The sequence below is a fragment of the Rhinoderma darwinii genome, chromosome 6 (genome assembly GCF_050947455.1).
Source record: "Rhinoderma darwinii isolate aRhiDar2 chromosome 6, aRhiDar2.hap1, whole genome shotgun sequence".
Classification (NCBI taxonomy): domain Eukaryota; kingdom Metazoa; phylum Chordata; class Amphibia; order Anura; family Rhinodermatidae; genus Rhinoderma; species Rhinoderma darwinii.
Window position 1 is genome coordinate 129,407,909 of NC_134692.1, and position 16,892 is coordinate 129,424,800.

General features: G+C 40.9%; 1 protein-coding gene and 1 long non-coding RNA gene across 5 annotated transcripts in view; one reads left to right on the forward strand and one right to left on the reverse strand.

Annotated features, from left to right (window-relative positions):
• The window catches only part of LOC142656483 (uncharacterized), a 69,500-nt gene extending 64,218 nt beyond the window's left edge, over window positions 1-5,282 (forward strand). The window contains exons 2-3 of the long non-coding RNA XR_012849689.1: window positions 2,387-2,516; window positions 5,065-5,282. This is a non-coding gene — a long non-coding RNA (uncharacterized LOC142656483). The remainder of the gene's footprint in view (window positions 1-2,386; window positions 2,517-5,064) is intronic.
• Window positions 5,283-7,084: 1,802 nt separating this feature from the next.
• Window positions 7,085-16,892, reverse strand: part of MAD1L1 (mitotic arrest deficient 1 like 1) — a 527,150-nt gene continuing 517,342 nt past the window's right edge. For 2 of the 4 annotated variants that reach the window (XM_075830343.1, XM_075830342.1), the window contains exon 18: window positions 7,085-7,945. In XM_075830343.1, coding sequence (XP_075686458.1) covers window positions 7,787-7,945 — 159 coding nt within the window. In that variant the 3' untranslated portion in view covers window positions 7,085-7,786. The remainder of the gene's footprint in view (window positions 7,946-16,892) is intronic. The other 2 variants (XM_075830344.1, XM_075830346.1) reach the window with 2 other exon arrangements.

Below are 16,892 nucleotides of genomic sequence, written 5' to 3' on the forward strand. Positions count from 1 at the left end.
TGGGCTCTGTTCAGCCACTAAAGTTCCTCCACACCAAACTCATCACACCATATCTTTATGGACCGAACTATGTTCACTGGGGCGCAGTCCTACTGGAAGAGGCAATGGCCTTCCCCAAACTCTTGCCACAAAGTAGAAGCATACAATTATTTATAATGTCTTTGTATGCTGCAGCATTTACATTACCCTGAACTGGAATTATGGGGCCAAACCTTGATAAATAGTCCTAGACCATTATCCCTCTTCCACCAAATGTTACAGTAGGAATTTGCAATATGCATTTCTGCAGGTGGCGTTCTCCGGGCATCCACCAAACCCAGATTCCTTCCACCGACTGCAAGATAGTGATACGTGATTCATCAATCCAAAGTCCAGTGTGGCGTGCTTTACACCCCTCCAGCTGACACTTGGCATTGTGCAAGATGATCTTAGGCTTTTGTGCAGCTGCTTGACCATGGAAACCCATTTTATAAAGATAATGGCGCACAGTTCTTGTGCTGATGTCACTTTACTACGCTTAAAAAAAAGTGTACAATTTAATGGGAAAAAAACAAGTATCAATATTCACAACTCCTACAAAAATATCTTCTAATGGGTGAGTTAGTTTTATTAAAGAAAAACAAAATAGATGCGATACTCCCGAGGTGGGTCTTACAAAATTGAATAATCCTATTTAAAAATGCACAGGGTTCTCAGATCATTGCTGTTTGTGATTAGTTGATGCCTGTAGTGAATTTCTTACAGATAGCAAGAAAGAGAATTTCACACTGCAATGGGATTAGTGAATTTTTGCTAAATCCATCAGAGGCAGGAAAAAAAAATAAAACTACCTTAGAAAACCGAAAGACGCTTCATCTGTATTCAGTTTCTAACAGGTTTCCTAATGGCTGAATGACAACGTACAATCAGTTCTGCTTGCAATTAGATAATATAAATCCGTCGCATGTGTAATGGTTTTTTATTATACGGTTTATTACATGATGGTGAGTGAGAGGAGTGGCGGAGAATCGGAGCAGTAAGACAACTGAAGATGCAGAGTTTGGCCGCATTCAGGTGGCTTTAACGCAGCCGTATTTCAGTTTTTGTGTTACGGCCACAATACCCTACGGATCTATTGAACTGAACTTGGAGCACCTTCTGTTCCTATGGGAATCTAAGTCCAGTTCAGTAGAACCATGGGAGTCCTGGGTGTTGCAGCTGCATTATCGCCATCTGAAATCAGCCTTTATTCGTAAATTTCTTGTTAAAATTATCAAGGTCTTTTTATGGACAAATAGGGGTCATTTATTGAATCTAGAACAAAAACAAAATATAGGGCCTCATTTATCAAAACTTTATAGGCCGGTTTAGACAGTTGTGATAAATGAGGCTCATGGTATTGTTGACGGAAACCGGAGAAATTGTACATTCTGATATGAAGGGTTGCTATGGGAACTTTTGTTACTTTTTTTTTGTTATTAAAGTCCTCAGTAGTGGTCTAGTACAGAATTCTCAAAATTCAAATTTCCAGGAGAAATTTATGAAAAAAAATCAAACACTTTTTTTTTTTTTTTTTAATGGCTAACTTCTGTGCTGGGATATGACTGCTTTAAAGGGATATTCCCAACTAAAACATTCAAGGGACATGTCATAAATATCTGATAGGTGTCTGTTTCCAGAACGGGGCTCATCTGACCTGCGGCCGCAGCATTGGGGTGGGGAATAAAATGGAGTGGTGGCCGCTAACTCGGCTGTTTCTGTAAGGCCAGATTTACACAAACTAGTGTTTTTCACATCCAAGTTACACCCATGTGGGTCCTGTTTTCACGGATCCCATTGACTTGAGTCTATCGAGAGATCCTTGAAAACGGAAGAAAATAGGACATGTTCTATTTTTCAAGGGACCCTTCACACAGTCCGTTAAAACCACGGCCGTGTGACGGCCATTATTTCAACGGCCGCCATGCGGATGTATACTACGGTAGTCTGAATTCGGCCTTCGCTCAAAGAAATGCAAAGCTACTCCTCCATTCATTCTCCGCCTGGATGCTTCAAATATTTTCACTTGAAGGGAATGAATGTGGGACATTGTACACCTTTAAAAGGGATTTTTTTTTAATAAAAAGCTAAATCCGTGTGATTGGTGCAACTTTATAATTCGTTTTTATTAAAAAAATAAGTTTTACTTTGTAATAAAGCTGCGCTGAATTCTCTATACAGAGCAGCTGTATCGTGCGCTAAGACCTGAATCAGTCAGGTCCGCGGGACTGATTGGTTCATTAAAAGCGGGTCCTGCAGGTCTTTGCCATCATTTTTGCCTGCATTCTTATTGATTTGTTTTTGCCAATGTTGGGACTGGATCCAAAAATGCCAAGTCAAACGCTTTCCTTTTACTTTTTCCCTTTAGGGTCTACTACTTGGTTTTGGCCGGTGCGATCGAATAAAATGAAGTTCGATTACCATAGAGTCTTAAATGGGCTGCGCTCCTTGAGAAACTGTTTTTGGAATCTCTACATCCTTTTTTACTGCTGCTTAAGGTACTTCAGCCATTACTACACTCTTAAAGGACTTGTACACACAACAGTGTTTTGGTGCAGGTTTTGAATGTCAAAACCAAGTTTGATTAGGATCCACTTCTGGTTGGTTTTTAAAAAAATAGCTGTTCCATTATCTGCATCTATCCGCTTCCCAATGGACTTGTTGGTAGGAGATTACTCCAGAACACCTTAAAGTGTAACTAAACGTTCGACAAACTTCTGAGTTTTGATTGGTGGGGGTCAGAGCACTGAGACCCCCACCAATCGTTAAAACGAAGCGGCAGAAGCACTCGTGTGAGCGCTCAGCCGCTTCGTTTCTGTTTGGCCTTTTCCGGAAATCAATATATCAGAGTACGGGCTCAATAGAAAGTCTATCAGCCCGTACTCCGATACATCGGCTTTCCGGAAAAAGCCGAACAGAATATCGACTGAGCGCTTCTGCCGCTTCGTTTTTAGCAATTGGTGGGGGTCTCAGTGTTTGGACCCCCGCCAATCAAAACTTTTGACATGTCACTATGACATGTAAAAAGTTTGTCTGACGTTTAGTTACCCTTTAAACTATTTCTGCAGAGTTGCCTAGAGATCTATTATATTGTGATCAGTTAAAATTTTTGGGCTAAATAATCACCAAAAATTGTTACCCATGCTGTTTTAGTTTTGTTAGACCACCATGGATCTGGACGCACTGGTATGTCAGCACTATGTGCCCACCAACAGGTCCCTATACCAAGCACTGTAATTGGAAGTGTTTGACAAATGTAATATTTATACTATGAGACAAGAGGAGGACCGCACCTACAGTAACGTTTGAATTATAATATGAGATCACACATCCTGGGCATCCAACATTGTCACCCAGAGCCGCCTCCGGGCTATTGATAGACCATGGCTGGAAGACAAGAGGAGACAAAACACAGTTGGTCCTTTTATTGGGATGCTTATCTGTTCTCCCCTCCCCTCCCCTCCCCTATATACCTCTAGAAATCTTAGTGTCCTGCTGCAGATAATATGGGATCCCATCTGCGTACAGCCTAAGGATATGTTTACGCAGGGTGGATTATGGTAGCAGCAAAGTGCATGAGATTTTAACAAATCTCATCCACACACTGCAGAAAAATCCACTGAGAAATCATGCAGAAATTGACATGCGATGCAGATTTCTAATCTGCAGCAATTTATGCTGCAGAATAGTTACATTTTTGCTGCAGATTTTCCAAAATTGAAGAGAATCTGTCACCATGTTTATGCTGCTCGGAGGGCAGCATAAAGTGGTGCCAGAGACCGATTCCAGTGGTGTATAACTCACCGTGTAATGTTCATAAACAGGGGTTTTATCTCCTGAGCGCTCTCAATGATGTACTCACGCTCAGGAGTCCTTGATATTCATGAACTGCGCCTAGCCCCTCTGGCACTACTTTATGCTGCCCTCAAAGCAGCATAAACCTGGTGACAGATTCACTTTATAAGTTTGAAAGTATAGTTACTCTATAATGTCTCTATGACACATCAGAAGTTTGGATAGGTGGGGATCTGGGAACTGAGACCCCCACCATTGCTGAAAAGAAGGGGCAAAAATGCTCAACTGAGCGCCCTGGGCTGTGATTGGCGCTCCATGTCAAGCTGAAGACGGCTCTCAAAGAATAATTTGTTTTTATCCACCCTAAGGGCTAGTTCACACGGGTTTTTGGACGCGGAAACCGCACAAAAAAATTGCCTAAATCACCTCTAATTGATATTAATGGGAGGCGGAAGCGTTTTTTTCCCATGAGCGGAAAAAGAAGAGTCATGCTCTTCAGGCATTTGTCTCTGACCTCCCATTGAGGTCAATGGGAGGCAGAGAAAGCGTTTTTTGGCAGCGGCCAAAAAATGCAGCAAAAAAAGTAGCAAAGAGTGCAGGCAGAGCAAGATCTGCCTCAAAACTCCTGCAAAGAACTCCTCCGTGTGAAGAGGGCCTAATTTGTGCAGTGGTTATTTCAGACGAAAATCTGCAAAAAAATTGGTGCGGACTTCCGGCCGAAGTTCCCTGCGGGTTCCAGGCTGGATGCACTGCAGATTTTCTCTCCACATCGTATCCGACCTGTGAGAACATACCCATAAATGGAATGGAACCCCTAGTGGTGGCTGCAGGCCGCTAACTGTTTTTAGAAGTATATTCAAGGTGGAACAGAGGATCAGTGAGGTGTAGAGATTTGCATGACATCAATTACAGGTCGTAAAAGTCATATGGAAGGGAGTTAAGTCCCACAGGATCCAGAGGATGGGCCGATCTGGGCCACAATGTGGAGGGGACCTGGGATGTAAAATAGGTAAATCAGTTTAATTAAAGTGAAACTCCTATTGGGAGCCATTTACAGCAGTATCAATAACATTAAAGCACCACCTACAGCTCAGGCTTCTGTTCGTGAACGAGTTCTATAATTCAGGTTGTTCCACAGGGAATAACTCCTCAGTTTCACCACTTTACATCTCAGCCGTACACCTGATTCTGTTCATCTTAGATAGGGGGCTTCATTATAAAGCTATTAATTACTTAATTTATCCTTTGCAGCAGAGCGGGAGAGAATGTAAGTCTGTCACTCAGGCTATTGTGATGACTGGCAAGTAGAGCGACTTTTACGTCACCCCGTGGATATCCATGAATGATGAAGCTGGCGCATAGTAGTCCTTAATGATTGTGAATCAGACCTGCCAGTGAACGGTGGGCAATTTATCATACATTTAAGCTTTAGACTGAAAAATTAAACCTTTTTAATTGTAAATTTCCTTTTCAATGCACATTAAAATACGTATTTGTGCGCTATTCTAGTTACTGCTAAGCTTATTCTCTATCTCTAAATATCCTGCATAGTAATTTCATGATTATAAATTTATGTATAATTTTGGAAGGAGGAGAATACGATCGTAAGTGGATTAGCTAAAGGATATTGTGACACAGCTAGAGGGAAACCAACCTCCGTTTTTCATGATCTTTATTCGATACCTGATACATATATATTTTTTTGGTCCCTGTTAACATACGGAGCTGTAATACGGTACTTATTGAGGTGTCTGGGGCCCCCACTGAATCTCCGTATGCCTCTGATGCCACATGGACGTTTCTCTTGTTGGACTCCAGGAGAGAATATCTATGTTATATAGATTCATACGGAGCGACCATTCGGTGGCACATGGAGTGCCTATACCTGTGTAGTACGAAGCCGCAGGGACTCCATGAGTCTCAGTGCTCAGATCCTGAACTGCAATTCTTTATTGGGATCAAGAACATAATCTACATTAACTTGGTGGAACTTTGCAAACCGTGTGAAAGCCGGTGGTGGTCGTCCCTAAAGGTCCCAGTGTCCATCCCCGCTTTTGTTCTATCACAACTCAACTACCTTTACGCTAAAGCAAGGGATACAATGCAATACGATCATATCTAGGTCTGTATCAGCAGCTGCAGCTTGTCACTTTATATTATACATTTCAACAATTATTTTATTTTTTTATTAGTTGTCCTGTTCATAACTGGCGCTCGCATGCCAGTCAAAATTCATCACACCCATTAAGGCCACATTCAGATGGCCATATTGTGCCTGCTTTTTAGCATCTGTATTATATCCACAAGACCCGGACTCCTCACGATTCAAGTGAACCAAACTTAGATCACCATAGGGTTCAACGGTGGTCTATGTTCACTTCAGTTGAACTTGGTCTTGTGGCCATAATATAGAATCTACAATGCAGCCGCAATATGGCCATCTGAATGAGGCCTCAAACGGATACATTGGGTTGCTATATGTTTTATGACACTTCAAGGATTGTGCTTTAAACCCAGAATTTCTCAGTTCTTGTTCAGCTCAAGCATGGTTTACACAGGGATGCGACAATGATAGCCTACCTGAATTATCAACTTCACTCAATTAAAGAACATGCACACAAATATATTTGTGAGTATATTTGATTAGTATAGGAAAGTTCTTGAAGAGTTTGTTTTCTTTCATGACTTTCAAAAATTGTGGACCATGATGTTTTGTGGCCGGCACCACACAAACTTCTACCCTAATGGGGTCGTTCCCCATGGCTAGAAGAACTCTTGGTGTGATGGCAGTTCTTACATCTCAGAGCAAAATGTCACTTTCACAGCTACTCTCTGCCATTACCCAGTGAAGACTGAGTTATGAAACACGTGTAGTGCAAGTATCATTCATATCACATAGTCCACTTGGGTTAAGATCACGGAAACATGAATTTTGTCACTGGTTTGAAGTGTCCTTCAACTTCGACACATCAAAACCTGGAAATTCGTGTGTGCACAAAGGTCCAGGAAGCGGAGATATTTTTGAACCTGCAGTGACCCATATCAATTTTCAACTCCTTGACCCGGCACGGCTACTATATTAGTCAGGGTATGAAAACCCACAGTTGACAAAGGTTGATTGGGTCTTCACGCTGTCTAACTTTGCCCATATCTCAGCCTCTTGTAACTTTTTGAGTGGGATATGGGGTGGAGAGGGATTTTGGTGTCACTCCTGAATTTTTAGAGCTCTTTACCCAAAATGATCACAGCTGTTTTTGAATAAAGAGCATGATCAATGAAAATTGCTTTTATTGGTTAAAAATAGACATAACAGCTCAATAACAGACAAGTCAGAAACGTTACAGTGAAAGGTCTGAATTGATGAATAGATGGTTTAATAATCATCATTATCAGCAGTCACTGAAGAAATAAGTCAGCAGGTCAATTTCTCGATGTGACATTGAAATACCACCATAAGAACTCAAGCTGTTGTATACATGCCTTCGGTAACATAAGATACAGCTCAAATGCCATAATGAATGGGCGCACGGTAACCTTTTCAATTATTGATGTTGTGAAAGGCTACAGTCAAATTAAGTCTATTCCATACCCGAGGGACCAACATTTGACTTTAGAGTCCATGCCAGCCCATTAAGAGAGTCTTCCAAGTGCAATGTCAATGCTTATTATATACATTATAATCTCCTGGATATTTCATTGTTAATATACAGTATAAATATTACAGGGCAGCATTTCATATTCACTTCTAGACTAATACATTGACTGAATCTACCAACAAAGATCTAGCGTCTATAGTCCCATCTTTTAGGTGGCCAATGTCTAGAAAACGGATGAGGAGCCAGGGTAGAGGTTCGATCGGACAAAAATACATAGAACCTAATAAGCGCCCACAATTACATCTATATGAAATACCCGTGTTGTGTGTTGAAGTACAAAGTTCTAGGAGTGGTAAGTTAACAGTTCTGGACATCTTCTAGGCAAAAGTCTGACGGCTAAAGAGGTCAAGAGTTACAGCACTCAAGAAAGCTGGAATACTGTTCTGGTGATGCAGGTGAAGATCAATGAAGTCCTTCAAGGTCCTTGAGAAGCCGGTCTCCAGTAGTTGTAGCTTTACCCCGGATGGACTTGTAGACTGAGAAAATCGAGAAAGTGTTAAAATGATTTCATTCATGTGTATGACATATGCTATATATAGGGATAGATATGTGTTATACATAATAAACTAGCTTACATGTAACATTAAGCATAGCAAAACACAAAATAGGGCCCTCTGCTAGTGCTGCGTCATGCTATCATAGCCCAACATTCAAGGATAGGAAGGCCCAGAGCTTGCGGCCTACCCATCATCCTCTGGGTGTTTCTGCATCACTTGTTAGCCTGAGCTGGGCCCCATATAGAATGGTCTGCCTCTGTGGTAGGTATGTCCTTTATTATAGTATAGGGTATGAGCATGATATATCTTATAAACACTTGATTAAAATAAAATAAAAATTGAACATTGGGTTCGCACTGTGTGTTTTTGCCTTGCGTTTTTTTGTTTTGGATGATAAACTCCCATGTCTCTCAATGGGAGTTAATCTACCAAACCAAAAAAAAGCATACTAAAAAGGCAACAAAAACACAGTGTAAATCCAGACTTTGGCTACTGAAGATCCAGAAGGTTGAGGAATAGAGAAAAGCAATAGGGGAATTATATATTTTGGGTGAACTTATATTTTAAAGGACATCTGTACCTATTAAAGTTCAACTAGGAAACAGAACTACCCCAGTCAGGGGACTAAAAGAACCACGACCAGTCCCAAGCAGGGGCGTAGTTAAAGGCTCATGGGCCCTGGTGCAAGAGTTCAGCATGCCCCCCCCCCTACACCAACAGGGCTTTGCGCACGTCTATGCCCAGCTGCCTTGCCCGACAAACCCCATGAATGCCTCCACAGTATAATGACCTATAGATGCCCCAAACAGTATAAAGCCCACATAGCTGCCCCCTTAGGTGCCTCACACTATAATGCCCCATACAGTATAATGCCCCCATACAATATAATGCACCCCATAGCTGCCACATATAGTATAACGCACCTCATACAATATAATGCCCCACTCAGTATATTGCCCTCCATAGCTGCCACATACAGTATAATACCCCCATACAATATAAAGCCCCCCATAGCTGTTCCATACAGTATAATGCCCCCCATAGAGCATAATGCCCCCTTATCTGCCCATAGTGTATAATGCCCCCATAGCTGCCACATAGTGTAAAGCCCCCAATAGCTGTCCCATACAGCATAATGCCCCATACTGTATAATGCCCCCCCATAGCTGTCCCATACAGTATAATGCCCTCCATAGCTGCCCTATACAGTATAATGCCGTCCATAGCTGCCACACAGTATAATTCCCCACATAGCTGTCCTATACAGTATAATGCCCCCCATATAGTGTAATGCTCCCTCAGCAGCTACCATATGAGCCCCCCTCCAATAACCATTATAATGCCCCCATACGTATGTACCTAATAGAAAAATAATAACATAATTACTTACCTATCCCCGTTCCCACGACGAGGTGAGGCGATCCTTCTCCTCCTCTGCACTGTGCTGTGAGTGACTTGGTGCAGACAGGCGCGATGACATCACTACATCTTGCCTGCCTGCGCCGAGCCGCTCGCGGCACAGTGAATGCTGGAGCGCGTCTCCAGCATCGAACTGAACTGTATGTGCGTCCTGAGGACACAAATACAGTTAGAAGCGCGACCAGCGCTGTGTGGTAACGGGGGCCCGGTCACAGCTACGACCATTGCGACCCCTATGGCTACACCACTGGTCCCAAGACTGTGATAAGGTGTGTGACCTATTTGGGGTCTGCTGAATGATAAGGATCAGATTGGGGATGGACGTTTGCAAGAAGCTATTTTCAAGCCCCCAATGTGGCCTGCCGAAAGTATTGTATTAGGTGCAGTTGCACCCAGTAGTATGGCTCCCTTATAATGACCTAAAAAACCTTTCATCACAAATATTCTGATTCTCTTCATAAAGAGAAAAATAATTTAAAAAAAATCCACCATGTTTTAACTCACACAAATGTTTAAGCGACGCCATATGACTGCTGGAAACGTACTAACCTTTCTACTATTAGATGTCACCCTGACGTATAACACTATTCAGTGAGTGGAAAGTCAATCACAACACTTTTTTTTGCTTCTTTTGTTATTTTTGTGTGCAAGGTCACAGATGAATACAATAAGACAATACAGGAAGATCTTACATGGGAGACAAAAGAAATGCTAGTGTGCAACATAACTGTTGTAAGGGGGAAGACAATTAGCATAGAAATGGCATCTTATGAAGATCAAAGAGGACGCACAAAGCTCTAGAACTCTGAAAGTAACAAGAAGATTAAGAAGCATCCACACTATAGGAACGTAACCTGCTTCAGTAAGAAGCGTTATACCATAAGGAGGTTTTACAGTCATTAAAAATTGTGTGCAGATGATTGAACTGCGGTAATATTAGTCACTTACTAATATACTGTCTGTAGCTGAAGTGTTCCTGTAAGCCAGACTCACAACCATGCTATGTTCTGGATGTTTAGTTCCTGCACACATGGTTATTTCCCCTCCCGGTAGAATGGTACATCACATGCCTCTTATCTCCACTGCTTCCTGCTCTCCTCCCTCCCTGTCTCTGGAGAGACTGTGTTTCACATGCTGGGCAGCAGATTTGCAGAACTGTGACTCAGTAGCAGACCACGAGTGATGACAGCACTACCGTACACCTTGTAATAGAGGGGCATGCAGGCAGCTGTACATAAAAACAATGTCTGTGAGAGGGGAGAGGAATCATGGGAACTGTAGTCTTTCCATAATAATCCTGCTCGGAGCAAGCCCTAACAATATTAAAACAGAGCTGCGCATCATAATGAAAATTAAAAAAAAAAATGTGTCCATGTCATGGAAGCGGGATGGGAGCACAAGGAGCTTCTATTGCTTGTGGTAAGGACTTTGGTGGTGTCAAGCAGCACTTAAAAGTAACCTAATTTTTATCTTTGCTATAGGGCCCCTCATTCTCTATGTATACAAATAGTGCATGAGCTGTTTCTAGTATTGTAGTTTATCCCCATTCAAATTGAGCTGCAATACCCCACACAGCCTATAGACAGGAGTGGCACCGTTTCTGGAAGAAAGCAGCTAACAGATCTCAGTGGATTGAGTGCTCTTCAGGGTTACGAGGACATCTATAAGATGACCTTATGTAAAGAAGAATGAGCCGACAGCAGGATCCCTTTAAAGTACTGCCCCTCCCCCTTAGTATAACCCCAAATATCTTTACGCTGCTGCCACTAACACTATAACTACCAAGGTTCTCTTTAAAATTTCCATTTGTATAATTTTTCATTTTAAGACATAAATTTGTGTTCTCTTAGAGGAGAGAAAGGGAAAAAGATGGCATGATAAACGAGAAATAGAACACAAAAATTCGAATTAGTTTAAGAAAATTGGTTTTATTATATCGGAGTCTCCGGTGTTAAACAGGTAAGTCCTGAAAATAATTCTGATTTCTACGCGGAGGACAAACTTCCAAATAGAAAAATCCAGCGTTGTGAGGTTTTCTGTTCGAATACTGCCAACCCTCCCCCAAATCTCGAATTTATTTTGCTACGTCATCATTGCTCCCTTTTTGCTTTTAGATGTGACTGTGCTGTAAAACGATCTGTAAACTTAAGCACGTAGCAGCTGCAGACAACTATAGGAACTATTATTGAATTATTTATGACTGGTTATTACTCCAGTCTCTTTCCAAAGCTTTAACATTTTTAATCACTTCAAAAACGAAAAAAAATAAAATTATATATATATATATATATATATAATTTTAAGTGTTTAATCAGCGGGAAGGAACAAACATAGATTTTTACATAAAGACAACTAAGCTGTAAAGCCTTGCAATGAGCATTACATTAAGCAACCCACGTCTAGGTAAACTGTAGGAAGCTATATTGGGGGCTGAGATGACATTTAGAGCGGCTATGGGTAAACACAGGAAGCTACTGCTCAATATTTTTCGATCCTTCACACCTGATCATGATGTGACCTGCATAAATAGGTTCTATAATGATCAGGCATCATGAACCCATCATCATTATCACTACATGCCAGAGGTGAATGGAAGACAAACCTATTATTGAGAACAGTAAGACGTTCATTCTACAATGGCAATTGGCCAGATTAAGAGAATGTCCAAATTAATCATCAAGATATCCACCTAACTGGAGACATAATATAGATATGGAAACTTAGTCTACAGATGAGGAGCTGTTTCACCATCAAAAGGGTACAATTAGGCTGGGTTCACACGACCTATTTTCAGGCCTCGATTTACGCCTGAAAATAGGGCTCCAATACGTCGGCAAACATCTGCCCATTCATTTGAATGGGTTTGACAACGTACTGTGCAGACGACCTGTAATTTACGCGTCGTCGTTTGACAGCTGGCAAACGACGACGCGTAAATTGACTGCCTCGGCAAAGAAGTGCAGGACACTTCTTTGCAACGTAATTTGAGCCGTTCTTCATTGAACTCAATGAAGCACAGCTCAAGATTTTACGAGCGTCACAGACGCCTCGCATAATGCGAGGAGCATTTACGTGTGAAACGAGGCAGCTGTTTTCTCTTGAAAACAGTCTGTCTTTTCACACGTAAATGCCTGCTATCGTGTGCACATACCCTAAACCAAAAATTGCAGTGAAAAATGGTCCTCAAGGCAGGTGGTCCTCTCAAAGAGGGACAATTTACATAGGATATAAGGGAATCCTACATGAAAAAAAAAAGTCAGGTTCTTCTAGAGAAATGTGACCATATTATAGTCATGGATAAAGCGCCAACATTACAATGGCTACAGATATGGTTTACATTTCTTGGCTGGCGTAATACCATTTAGAATACCATAAGCAAAACTCGACAAGAGCATGTAAGATGGACATAACAGCTCACAATTCGGTAACCAAATTAGGAACAGAGTAAATCTAAATCTGTCGAACCGAGGGCACCCTAACTGCTGGCATGGTATATTTGTGGCATCTAAGAATCATAGTAACCAGAAAGCTCAACTGGGGAAGAGGCCGTAAGAAAGTTATGAAACAGTTGGAAAGCTACAGATAACGGACATAGAACACGTCTTAGGAAACCGGCCTCCATTTGATGACTTTTTCTATGAATCAGACTGTAAAAAATTGTTGATCGCATTCATTTAAAAGCAAAAATGTTAAAGAGGTTGTCCAAGATTACAAAAACATGGCTGCTTTCTTCTAAAAACAGCGCCACACCTGTCCACAGTTTGTGGTAATGCAGCTCAGTCAATTTTACTTCAATGGAGCGAAGCCACAATACCAGACAACTCATGGACACGTGTGGCGCTGTTTCTTGAAGAAAGCGGCCACATATATCCAATCTTGGACAACTCCTTTAAGTTCCCCATGATTTAATGATAAAGACGAAGGACCAGGAGTATTCTAGTCGCATTATCTTCCTGCTACATGACTTTGGAAACCTCCTAAAGCTTATTGGATAGCAGTAGACTCTCGGCTTGAGATACAGCCACATTCTAAATTAGTTCCATCAAAATCCGGATTTTGTTGAAAGAAAAAAAACAAAAAGTTATGATTGAAGGCCCTATTACACAGGCCAATGATCGGGCAAACGAGTGTTCATATGAATGAGCAAAGGCTCGTTCATCGGATGATCATATTGTTTATGCAGCAATAAATATTATCGTTGTCGGCAGCACATCTCCTTGTGTAAACAGGGAGATGTGCTGCCGACATGATGAAAACTTATGAGAACTAACGAGTGGAGTAGCGATCGCTCATCCACATGCATAAGCAATCATTACTGGTTGTGAAAAAACCAAATGAGCGCCGATCAACGAGCTGTCTCGTCGATCGGCACTAGTTTTCACGGCCCATATCGGGTCCTGTAATAGCACCTAAAGGAGGGAATAACAGGTTCAGGCATATGGAGTAAGTCATTGGTTGAGTAGCCAATAGGGTGAAGTTGTTGTACAGGGTGGGCCATTTATATGGATAACCCTAAATAAAATGGGAATGGTTGGTGATATTAACTTCTTGTTTGTGGCACATTAGTATATGGGAGGGGGGAAACTTTTCAAGCTGGGTGTTGACCATGGCGACCATTTTGAAGTCGGCCATTTTGTATCCAACTTTAGTTTTTTCAATGGGAAGAGGGTCATGTGACACATCAAACTTATCGAGAATTTCACAAGAAAAACAATGGTGTGCCTGGTTTTAACGTTACTTTATTCTTTCATGAGTTATTTACAAGTTTCTGACCACTTATAAAATGTGTTCAAAGTGCTGCCCATTGTGTTGGATTGTCAATGCAACCCTCTTCTCCCACTCTTCACACACTGATAGCAACACCGAAGAAGAAATGCCTCCCGATCTGACCCCCTTAGACTTTTATCTTTGGGGTCATCTGAAGGCAATTGTCTATGCTGTGAAGATACGAGATGTGCAGCAACTGAAACTACGGATACTGGAAGCCTGTGCTAGCATTTCTTCTGCGGTGTTGCTATCAGTGTGTGAAGAGTGGGAGAAGAGGGTTGCATTGACAATCCAACACAATGGGCAGCACTTTGAACACATTTTATAAGTGGTCAGAAACTTGTAAATAACTCATGAAAGAATAAAGTAACGTTAAAACCAGGCACACCATTGTTTTTCTTGTGAAATTCTCGATAAGTTTGATGTGTCACATGACCCTCTTCCCATTGAAAAAACTAAAGTTGGATACAAAATGGCCGACTTCAAAATGGCCACCATGGTCAACACCCAGCTTGAAAAGTTTCCCCCCTCCCATATGCTAATTGCCACAAACAGGAAGTTAATATCACCAACCATTCCCATTTTATTTAGGTGTATCCATATAAATGGCCCACCCTGTATTATGATTGACCACCTCATAGTCAACAGACTGATACAAGAATATAGACCAAAGTGCTAATTTTCTGTTTCTTCCAATCTCGTAGTGTTTTTTTTTTTTTTGGAACAGAATAAATTCAGAATTAATTCAATATTTACTTTTAAATCACAAGTTAATAAGAATATGGTGAAAATTCATCTGCTATCAGATAAGGATATGTTTAGACCTATCACCTTATCTTCATTATTTGTGACATCGCAGAGGAAAAAAATGTGTGCCGGCACACGAATATATTCAAGAGAATTAGTTAAAGGGTTGTTCCAAAAAATCAAACAACATAAAACCTGGCAGCAAAAAAGGTAATTAAATAATAATAAAAAAAAATACCTTTAAATCCTCTCGGCCAGTCATTGATTACATTCCAGAAGCAATGATGTACTATACCAGCAAGTGACCACTGTGGCCAATCGCTAGCTGCAGCAGTGATGCCAATAATTATTGCATGTGATCACGGAGGTCAGTGATTAGCTGCAGTGGTCACATGACGCTACGGCGCCTTATTGCTGCCGGAACGCAAAGACCGGCGCGAGACTACTTTAGCATCAGCGCTTGAGAGATGAGGGTTGTTTTTTTTATGGTTATGTTACAAATTTATTTATTTTTTTACTCTTGGGTAACATCTTTAAGTGAACAAAATGCTGGCAAAAAAATAAAATAAAAATATCAATGTTTTTGCATTTTTTCAAATTATGTTCCTATTTTTTACTGATTTTATTTCTGTTATTTTTTTGAGAGTTTCTAAATGTCAGAATTCCAATTCTCAACCTGCCGAAATGAAGAGCGGACTGAAAACAAGTCACAGAGAGAGACGGAGTTGAAGGAAAAAGCGAGTAGGAAATAATGAGGAGTGAGCAGGCACATTTTGTATGTGTTACAAAGACAGGTGAAATATAATAGCGCCTTTCATCAAAGCAAGAAACCGAAGCATCACGGTATAATCAAGCGTCAGGAACTTACTGCAAATGTTCACCACCACGACTTAAGTGCATTTTCATAATGGGCTTAATTACATGGACTCCACATGACCATTTCATACCAGAGAAAATTGAACCTCCATTTGCAAAATGTTTAGTTTGTGACGCAAAAGATTTAAGTTTCACCATTAAAAACTACATTGGAGGCAAAAGTCCATACAAATGCGTAAAAACATTAAAAAAAATTAAAAAATTTACAGAAAAGAGCCGGCTATTGAGGACGACGATGAACTTCTAAGAGAGTAAAATGCACATAATGTAGTCGATCTTGCCTATCTGATTTTTAGTTGCAAATATAAGCTCAAGTAATACATTAAAAATAGAAAGTTCCGACTTCTCAAACAGATCATTCTAAATTAATAGACTAGGGCCCCCTAGTTTAGGATCCGCATCAACTAGCCAAAGTGGAGGTTGGCTGCAAAGAGCGTTTCTTGCTCGAGGACTGTCCTGTCCCTGTATTATAAGGACAACCTATTGATTTCAATTGGAATTACGTAATGCTTCATTTCCCCTGTTGGGGTGCTGCAGGAAGATTGAACACTTGTTGCCAGATTTCCCTCAGCAGCGGAATCCCTTGTGATCAGCTTATTATCAGAGGACCCTTCTAACCAGAAAGGATTGTCCAAAGCGGAAAACCCCTTCAAATTAAACTAATAGTTTTGACCACCTACCCACTAACACAGCTATTATTAAGACGCATAGGGCAACAAGTATGCTTTTCCCAGTGTTTGGGAGAATGAAAGACCCACCACTTCCTCGTACACTTTTTAAAAAAGATGTTTTAACCCTTCACTTTTTCCTGTAACCAATTCTCAGTAAGTAGTCCACCTCTTATCCAATTTCTATCAAAGAGCCATAACATATATATGTTTTTACAATTACATTGATAATTTAACCCCTTAGTGACCAGCCTATTTTAAACCCTGATGACCAAGCTATTTTTTTTACGTTTTCCGTCGTCTCATTCCAAGAGACAGAACGTTTGTTTTTTTGCGTCGACACAGATGTATAAGGACTTGATTTTTGCTGGACAAGTTGTATTTTTTAATAGCACCATTTTGGGGTACATATAATTTATTGATCAACTTTTATTAACTTTTTTTTGGGG